Source organism: Geospiza fortis, unplaced genomic scaffold (genome assembly GCF_000277835.1).
Source record: "Geospiza fortis unplaced genomic scaffold, GeoFor_1.0 scaffold167, whole genome shotgun sequence".
Taxonomy (NCBI): Eukaryota; Metazoa; Chordata; class Aves; order Passeriformes; family Thraupidae; genus Geospiza; species Geospiza fortis.
This window is the reverse complement of record NW_005054355.1, coordinates 3,592,247-3,602,326: the sequence shown is the minus strand read 5'-3', so window position 1 is coordinate 3,602,326 and position 10,080 is coordinate 3,592,247. Positions and strand designations below refer to the sequence as shown.

Sequence of the window (10,080 nt, the reverse complement as noted above, 5' to 3'; positions counted from 1 at the left end):
TATGCCCTCTTACCTTGTCACTGTCCTCGGCCTGCAAGAAGATGCCGACCCCCACCTGGTTATAGCCACCTTTCAGAGAGTTGTAGAGAGTGATAAGGTCACCCCTGAGCCTCTTTTCACCAGGCTAAACACCCCCGGTTCCCTCAGCTCCTCCTCATAGGACTTGTACTCCAGACCCTTCACCAGCTCCATTGCCCTTCTCTGGTACAGAAGCGGTCCTGCAGTGTCCCAGTGTCTGTCTAAGCAGGAGAAACCTTCAGGGTTTCCCACAGAGATCCAGTGTGGAGTGGGTCGCTCCTGCAGGCTCCATACTCAGTCAGGATCCTGCAAGGCTTTATGTCAGCCCCAAGGAGCTGTGACTCATGGGAGCCAGTACTGGATGTGTCATGCTGTAAAGGGCCATTGAGGAACAAAGACTTCTTTTTCACCTTCCGTATTCAGCGACCTGGAAGTCGGGGGGTAGGAAGCAGGCAGCTGGGGGGTCAGGCTCTTCTCCCAGGTAACAAGTAACAGAATTAGAGGAAACAGCCTCAAATTGCCTAAATCAGGAGAGGTGTGGATTGGATATTAGGAGAAATTTATTCACTGAAAGGGTTGTAAAACACTGAAACAGGGGAGTGGTGGAGTCAGCAGCCCTGGAAGCGTTTGAAAACGGGTAGATTTGTCACTTGAAGATATGGTTTAGTGGTGGATGTGGCACATCTGGATTCACAGTGGATAGGATGATCTTAAAGTCATTTCTAGACATAAACAATTCTGTTCTGTGGCTTGAGTTGCGTGGTCCTCGTGCCTGCAGATTCACATGAAATAGGACATGTCCAAAATCCATCCTGTAGCTGCCTCTGTGCAAACATGGGCTAAGGCCAAAGCTGTGTTTTGACCCTAATTTTTCATGTTTTATTTGAGAGGTGAGTAGCATCTTCCAGGTTATTGAGGCAACTGCAATAGTACACTTAGTCTGGGACTCCCAAAGGGTTTTATCTAATATGAACACAAAAACTGTTCTTGATCAGCCCTTGGGAAGCAGCCAATAAAAGGCTAGGATGTGAACTTAGGCAATCTTTTGTTGGAACGAGTCACTTCTTTTTAAATGTTGGTATCTTCTTCTTTCTTTTGCCAATAATATGTTATTTGCTAGTACTGGTGTGTGGTTGTCAGTGGAAAAGCACGATGCAGTAGTGTGAGTTGGTTGGGTAAGTGCACCACAGACAGATGTTGGTGTTGCTCTTTGGTGGCATCTCAGCAGCCTTCCTTTTGAATAATGTGTTTAGCCAAATGCATCTTGCTGCTGACTTGCTGAGGAAGAGGTTGAGAAAAGGAGAATTCTACTTTGTTATGACCTAATGTTGAAGATTGCATGCAAGATGTTTTCCATTACCATCTGTATGGCTGATTACCTTGTCAAGTGAGCAGTTTGCCTTATCTCTCTCTTTGAATGACCACATTCACACCTTCCTCGGGAGGGGACCTCTGCTGATAACAGACTATTGAATATCAGTGCATGACTGATAAGAACTATAACATCCCATTGTGAGATGCTCCGCCCAGAGGGAGGAGCCAAGCACTGCTACCCCGATTTACTCTGAGATTTTGAAATTGCAACTCAGTTTTTCTCCACGAGATTCCCCAGAGGAGCAGCAGCTGCCTTTTCTTCCTGGATCTTCAGAGGAAGACTACATCCTTCTCTACAGAACCCCCTTGCTCCAACAGAACCACACCTGATACTTCAGAGGACTGCAGCCACATTTTCACTCGGACTGCCACCAACACCCTGACCAACAGGGTGTCAGGTTGGGTTCTGACTCTGCCAGTGTTGTTCCAGTGGACTGCATTGTTTATTTTATTCTTTTTATTTCTTCCCTATTAAAGAACTGTTATTTCCTGCTCCCATATCTTTGCCTGAGAGCCCCTTAATTTAAAATTATAGCAATTCGGAGCGGTGGGGAGGGTTTACATTCTCAATTTCAGGGGAGGCTCCTGCCTTCCTTAGCAGACTCCTGTCTTCCCAAACCAAGACAGCTAATAATTAAACAGTTGAGTGCATCAAAAGAAAGCCACATTACAGTCTGTTGCATTGCCAAAAGGAGTGGCAGCAAATAATGCACATTGCAGCTACTTCCAAAGTCTGAAAAGGTACTTCTTTTGTAGTGGATGTCATGAAGTAAGCACCCCTCTCCCAACCTGCACTAACAGATCCTTCTGGAATATTGCGCTAATTAAAAAAAACTTAGACAGAATACAACTTTCTGGCTTGAGAATTATTTTTACAATTTTTTTCTTACTATTTTCTTTCAGGTACGCCTTGCTACAGGGCCCAGACAGAATAATGGCATTTTCTACGAAATTCGCACATATGATATTAAGCCAGCGAAGATGAAGGAGTTTTTGGAAATGGTCAACAGGTACTTTCACTTTCGCACTGCCCACTCAGAGCTGGTGGGGTTCTGGTACTCGGAGCTGGGAGCCATGAACAAGGTGCTGCACATTTGGAAGTACGGTACGGTCAGCATCCCTTTGCGCTGCTCTGCTCCCTCTGTGTCCCCTGTCTCCTCGGCAAGAAGGTGAGGGGAATGCTTACCTGCCTTTTCTTTGTTGCTCTCATTGTAAGCAGGTGCCCCCAAAACATTTCCCCTGTACTGACTAGTGACAGGAACATGTCAGAGCTTGTCAAGACAACTTTGATGTGCTGGAATGAGAAAGTTACAAATGTTCTTGAACAGCAGTTTCTGTTCAAAACAGGTCTAATAGAGGAACTGTGGCAGAGTGTTTCATTCATGGTAAATATTTTTAACTTAGGATCAGCTCCACAAATGTCTTGAAACTTTCAAAGCTAATGGAGAAAAGGAAATACGCACGCATATGCAGTCTGTGTGTGTCTATATGCATGTATAATAGTTCTTGTATTTTAGGTCAGAGTACCAGTCACTCCCATAAAAAAATGAGCATTCAGTTTGCATGCTTAAACTCCTTGTGTAGTGGGCCTGTTCTGAGGTAGGAAGCCGCTCCTCCGGGTCTGACGTCTCAGGCATGCAGAGTGTTTTTGTTGCAACTTTAACCTTGCTAGCAATACGGTTTTTACAGTATGATGAACTTTTTATCTTGTTGGAGTTGGTGCTGACATGGAAGATGCAGGTAAGCTAAAAAAGCTACTATTATGCTAAAAACTAGGTGTGCTGGCTGTGCTTTTTGTGGAGCCCAAGGGAAGTGATACTTGTGTTAATTTCCCAAGTACACAAGTGATACTTGTGTATAATTTCCCTTGAGCACCTGCTTCAGTCCAGTTGTATCTACACATTGATACAATGTGCTCATTGAAGTCCAGTGTGGTCACAGTACCTGTTTAGATTGAAGGATCACCCCTTTTGTTTTGGAGGGATGAATCCTGGAATCAGAGAATTGTTTGGTTCCTCTCAGCCATGTTGCTCAGGGCCACATCCAGCCTGACCTCTAACACTTCCAGGGATAGGGCATCCGCAGCTTCTCTGAGCAATCTGCTCCAGTGCCTCAGCATTCTCCCAGTAAGGAATTTATTCATTGTATCTAATCTAAACCTTGCTCCATCCCAGAAGGTATTTAAGGCCCAGCTGGATGGAGCTCTGTGTGGCTGGTGTCCCCTCATGTGGCTAGGGGCTTGAAACTAGGTGATGTTTAGAGCTTCCATCCAATCCAAACCATCCTGTGATTTTAAGTCTACCCTTTGTCAGTTTAAAGCCATTCCCTCCTGTCCTGTCACTACATAAAAAGTGCCTCTCCAGCTCTCTTATAGGGTCCCTTTAGGTGCTGGAATGCTGCTGTAAGGTCTTTCTGGAGCCTTCTCTTCTTCAGGCTGAATAGCCCAAACTCTTCCAGCCTTTCTTCACAGGAGAGGTGCTTGAGCACTTGGATCATCTTTGTCACCTCCTCTGATGTCAGTCATTCTTCCCTCATCCACCAAAGCTGTAACTCCATGACAGAAGACCAAAATGAGTCAGGCACAATTTGCCCTTAGTGAAGCCATGTTGGCTGTCACCAAACACCTCATGGCCTTCCATGAGCCTTGGCATAGTTTCCATAAGGATCTGCGCCTTGATCTTGCCAGGCACAGAGGTGAGACTGACCAAGGTGTAGTTCTGCAGTTCTTCTTATGTTCCTCTTTAAAAATGGGCTGCCATAACTTGTTAATACAATGAATTGTGGCTTAGCCACTTCCTCTTGACAGTTTCCTCAGGACCCATGAATGTATCTCATTGAGTCCCATTGATTTGTGCACCTTCATGTTCCTGGGATAGTCCCAGACCTGGATTTTTCCTACAGCACGTGGTTCTTCGTTCTCACAGCCCTTGCCTTTGCCTTCTGTGACTTGCATGGTCTGGCTGGAGCACTTGCCAGTGCAGACCAAGGCAAAAAAGAACATTGAGTACCTTAACGTTTTTCATGACCTGGACAGCCATGTCTTTCTTTTCCTTCAAGAGAGGACCATTCATTTGTCAATATTTTGAGTTCACTTGCATTTATAAATTGTCCTGCTTCTCAGAACATTTTATTCTTGGCTAATGTGACTATCTTTAAATTTAAAAAAAAATCTATGGGAAACCTTTAAAATGCAAAACTAAGAGAAAAGCTATACCTTCTGTTTCCTAACAGTGTTTTACAGTCTAATTGTGGTGGTTCCTCCCCCCACCCCGAGACCACACTATGATCTGAGATATGAACAAAGTTTACAACATCCTTCCTCCTTGATTCATCAGATCCCGGCTTTCATAATTTCTATATTTACCTCTTAGTCCCAAGATACTGATATTTCTCAAAGTTCTTCCCATCCTCATATGCTGAATTTTTCTTTTGTAATATTGGGGGCTGTTTGCATAAATATATTGCTTAAGATGCCACTGAGCAGTTGAAATTCACACTCTTAATTAAGTGGATTTGTTTTCCATTAAGAAAAAAAAAGGAAGAAATGGTTTAGCTTTTGGGCATTTAACATCTTTTTATGTAACTGAACACACAGACATTAATTCTATACTTTAAATGTCACTTTATGTAAGCCAAAGCACATTTACTAATTTTTTTCTTGATAGACTATTACTTCTCTTGATTTTTTTCCACTTCATTTCCATATCCACTGTGCTTTCTCCAAATCTTATCCTTGGTAACTGTTGCCACATCCAGTAGTCCCTGCAATCGCTATGTGTAAATCTTTTTAAACAGTAAAATTGCTTAACTTACTTCAACTCTTCTGTAAACTTTCTTGGAAAATTCCATTTGGCTTGAATCCATTTTAATCTGAGCAGATTTTAAAGGAAGTTTTGCAGAATTTAAAGGAAACTTACCACATCTGCTTTGAGCTAATATGATGTATAAAAACACCAGTTTCAAAATTAGTTAAGTGTAGTTTCCCTTTTTGCAATTATACATTTTGATTGAGTCTGATGTGATATCATATGCATTTTTTCATGTTTTCTTTTTCCTTCCTTACAGATAATTTTGCCCACAGAACAGCAGTCCGGCATGCACTAGCAAATGACAAAGACTGGCAGGGAAAATTCATCTCTGCAGCTCTCCCCTTGGTAGAGAAGCAGCACAATGAGGTTGCTTATCTGGTGCCCTGGTGTCAGCTCGGGAAGCCTTCAAAGGAAGGGGGTGAGCTTATCTTTTCTTTTGCTGATTAAAGCTACCAACACTAACAAAAAATGGCTTAAAGTTTAAACCAGGTATTGCACAGTTTTATGACCCTTTATGTAACAAATGCATGTATGTGTGCCCATGTGGAAAAGGTGACATAACACAATGGGGGATAGTTTTTTGGAAGGATTTTACACTAACATACATCAATAGCTGGCTAGAGCACTGATCATCAAGGTTGTTAACCTTGATGCTGACTGATCAGGATGCTGACTTGCTAAATGAATATGCAAAATGGCAGTGCCATAGTAGTGGTCAGAGCAGCCATTCCAGACTTCCTTTGTCTGTCCATCAGTGAGAGGGCATTTCCTGCATAACTGTTGTTCTCTTTCACAGAGATTTTCCTCTTATCAATTTGCTTTGATGTTACTGCTTCTTTCACATAAGTTTTAAAAATTCCCTACTTTTTGAAAGATACATGAAAGTCAAACATAAGGATCTGCTCCTTGATCTTGCCAGGTACAGAGGTTAGACTGACTGAGCCATGGTTCTGCAGTTCTTCCTTATGCCCTTTTTTGTAACAATCATAGGTTAGGTGTAGAAGTCATGTCTCTTTGTACTTTAATTCTCTCTGTAGCAAATTTGATGTTAGTACTATTGCCTGTTCCCCAGTTTATGAATATTAGCAGGCTTTCTTGCATGAAGTGACAGGGAGCAGACCTTGCTTCAGCCCTCAGCACATGTATAACTTCAGTAATCTTTGTTCTTTATTTCCTTTATTCAGCATTTGGAATTTTAAGCTGCTGCTGCTGTTGAATATGAAACAGTTTTCTTTAAAATCTGGAGAGACAACTTGAAACACTGTAATAGTTTATCTCCAGCCTGTTGCTGGAGAGTGACACCAGACACTGCCAAGTAGCAAGTGTCTGGCTTTCTATTACTGTGTCAACAATTATGATCTGAAGTAACTGCTTGAACAGAAAGAAGACAAGTAACTTTTGGCAGGACTGGAGGTTTTTTGGTGAATTATGCCATTTCTCTACAAAGAAAGGAGATGCTTGGCACAGCAGAGGTGCTAAACTAGTCCTGCTCTTTTGTTTATGCTGTCAGATCTTACTGTGACCAACTGCCAGAAGTCAAAGTTTGTAATGTCATAAACCACTTCAATGCCAGAAAACATCTCCAGTCTTAGAAAAGACACCCGGTATTGCTCAAGCAGACACCCAAATCTCTCTAACAAGTATGAGCACTTGTGGTATCTGCAAAGTAGTCGACTATCCCAAAGTCTCCATGCAGCATTGAAAATTGCACAGTTGGGCTTTGTGGGAAGCCTTCTGTTCTTCAGGGCCCTGGTACTTAGACTGACACTTGAACTAACTGCTGTTAGTGAGCTTGAGCTCTTGTGAGCCTCTGGAAGGTGTGAGTTCTTGCGCATGTTGGGAGGAAGGGGCAGTTTCCTGCTGTCCCCAAATGATCAGGAAACGTTATACTGGTCTGACAGCAAATACACCGTGGCCATGAGACATGGTTCAAGATCTGGTGTATTAATTTGTATTTCCTTCCTTGTGGTAGTGTTTACCTTTTCTCCTAGGTGTGTATGAATGGGTTACTTTCCAGATGAAGCCTGGTGGGCCAGCTTTGTGGGGTGAAGCATTTCGTGCTGCAATAAATGCTCACATCAACACAGGATATACCAAGCTGATCGGTGTTTTCCACACAGAATATGGATTACTTAACACAGGTATTCATCAATTTCTGATACAAACTTTGGCATAGGAAGGGGTAGAGGAGAGGGGCAAGCCACCATCCTGGATCAGGATTGGCCAGCTTGCTGAAAATGTTGGTGTGGATCACTGAAGTCCTGTAAATAGTCCTTGAACCCAGCTTTGTGTATTGGGTTATAGACTTAAGCCAGTTGCCCCAATCTTAAAATACTCTCAGATATTAAAAGACTCTCTGATATTAAAAGTCAAACCATGCAATGGCTCAGTGAAAGATCATCCCACCACTGGCATGCCTGGAGAGTTGTTCCTGATAGCTGCAAGGCCTGTAACAGATGAAGGCAGATTGCTAGGACTTAGGGTATGTGTTGTATTGCAGCATAATAGTGCTCAGCTGAGTTTATTTGTACTTTCTCAGTCCATGTGCTATGGTGGAATGAGAGCCCAGATCAGCGGGCAGCAGGAAGACACAGCGCCCATGAAGATGCCAGGGTTGTGGCAGCTGGTAAGACATGATGAATCTAGAGAACTCACTTGTGTTACCTGCATGCATGCTGAGAAAAGTATGACCTTTCATTGGAATATTGTCTTAATAAAATGTGTATTTAATTTTAGTGCGCGACAGTGTCAGATTTTTGGAGTCCCAGCAAAATGTGCTTCTGATTCCTCTGCAATGCTCACCGCTGAAGTAACCTTCTTCTAAAGGATGTAACTGATGGCACAAGATGGAAGTGCTGTCAGCAAGTGACATGGACCCCCATACCCTCATGAGCTGAGCTATTCTTCAGTTGACAAAAAATGGATGCAAAATGCTGATCCACTGGCAATGTAAATCAGCACTCTGACACCAACTGTTAAACAGAAGTTTATGCTGATGTTCCTACCTCTCCAGGGCAAACAACTTGAGCCATATCATGACATAAACCATGCGTCACCAACCTTCTATTCTAATCCTTAAGTTCTTCATGATTTTCTGCATAGCTAGATCACTTACCAAACTGAAAAAGTTAAGTGCTCTTGTCCAGCATTCCAGCCAGGGATGGTATAATTTTTATAACATATTTTGATGCCTCTTATAATTATCGTATCTTAGTTATTCCATACAGTTTTAAGAAGGAAAGCTCCCACATGTATCTACCCAATTATGTTTTAATCAGACTTCTCACTGGCGTACTTTCTATTAATTCTGGCAATGTACAACATCAGTGTTGTCGGAATTGCACTTAAATGCAACAGTGGGGCTGATTAGGTAGTGTATCTTAATGAGTTCTGCCATGAGACCTTTTACATAATAACTTGTTATGGCTCATTTCAGTCTTTTCTTTTTTTGTTCATCAAACACTGCCTCAAAACTGTGAGTTATCCACACAAGCTTTGGCTTGGATATTTTAATATTTGTTTAGGGTGCTATAGGTGATTAGCCCTTCTTGTTCAATTGTGTCATCAGACTCAACTGACTTACATGTACTGTCATTCTTTGAAATACTTTTTGTCAGACTGTTGAAAGCTAAATAAATGAGCATGAAGCATTAATTCTTAGTGTTTATGGCTGAAGCTCTTACTCTTTTTAACTATTAAATGAAAAATCTCATTCTCCAAGTACAGTATTCATTTTGAAGGTCTTCTCTTTTGGCCAACAACAAATTGCTTTAGAACCAGTAAGCTGGTAAGAGTGAATAACAGTAGGGCAGAGGGCACATGGGCTAAGAAGTCAAACTTCTATTTTGTATATAGTGGTACAGAGCACCCTCTTCTGCAATTTATAGGTATTGACTATAAATTGCAGAGCACTTGGGAGGATTTTCTACATGTTAATCATGGATCTGCAGTGAGCAATTGAGAATTGAAGTATCTTAGTGCAGTTTGCCTAATGATTATTGCTGCTTTAAAGTTCATTAAGATCTCATAGAAAGCACTAAAGCAAGCTCTGGGCCATTATGTTTGTTGCCCCTCTCTAATGGCTAAATATCTTAATATCTTTTTATGAAAAATAAAAAACTAAAATCCTGTATCTGTAATCCCGCAATTCTTTAGTGTATAAACTCCACTATTAGTATTAGCTACTGTTTTCCCATTTTGGTCAGACAAAACAATTCCTCTCCAGGCTGAGGAATCAAGGTCACCTTACTTTCTCAGGCCCTAAGAAATGTAAACAAAAGTGAGTTGTGGGGAGCAAACTTGGGGTAAATTACTTCATTACCTAGAGCTGTAATTGGAAGATTAAGCCCCAATCTGCAAATGCACCAAACTTACAAAAGCATGAAAGCCCATGACCCATTGTCCATTTCTGGGTGTAGCCCCTGAGGACAGGGGAGGGCAGCTTCATCTGCTTGAAATGTATCTTGAAGATCCTTCAATAAGCATAACTGCTTTTTGTTCTCCCTGTTTTTGTCTGGCCTCTGTTTCTAGGTCAAACACTGATGCCAAAAGGCATCAGTGGCACCCAAGCCTGCCCCCAGCACTCAATGTGAGGCTGCCCTGCCTGAGGGAAAGCTGAATGAGAAGCATTTGAGGTTTCTGTGTTGGTTCAGCCTGGAGCAGACTGAGGGGAGACCCCATTGCAGTTACAACTTCCTCCTGAGGGGAAGAGGAGGGGCAGACACTGATTTTGTCTCTCTGTCACCCAGTGACAGGACCTCAGGGAATGGCCTGAAGTTGTGTTAGGGGAGGTTCAGGCTGGGTATTTGAAAAGGATTCTTCACCCAGGGGGTGGCTGGGCACTGTAACAGGGTCTCCACAGAAGAGATCACAGCACCAA

General features: G+C 42.4%; 1 protein-coding gene across 1 annotated transcript; it reads left to right on the top strand.

Moving 5' to 3' along the window:
* The first annotated feature begins 1,744 nt into the window (after positions 1–1,744).
* Positions 1,745–8,855, top strand: LOC102041632 (protein NipSnap homolog 3A). Its single transcript, XM_005423580.2, has 6 exons — positions 1,745–1,790; positions 2,296–2,497; positions 5,458–5,619; positions 7,193–7,342; positions 7,741–7,827; positions 7,938–8,855. Exons 2-6 carry the CDS (start codon positions 2,374–2,376, stop codon positions 8,012–8,014), a joined length of 600 nt encoding a protein of 199 aa, XP_005423637.1. The 5' UTR covers positions 1,745–1,790; positions 2,296–2,373; the 3' UTR covers positions 8,015–8,855.
* Positions 8,856–10,080: the final 1,225 nt, after the last annotated feature.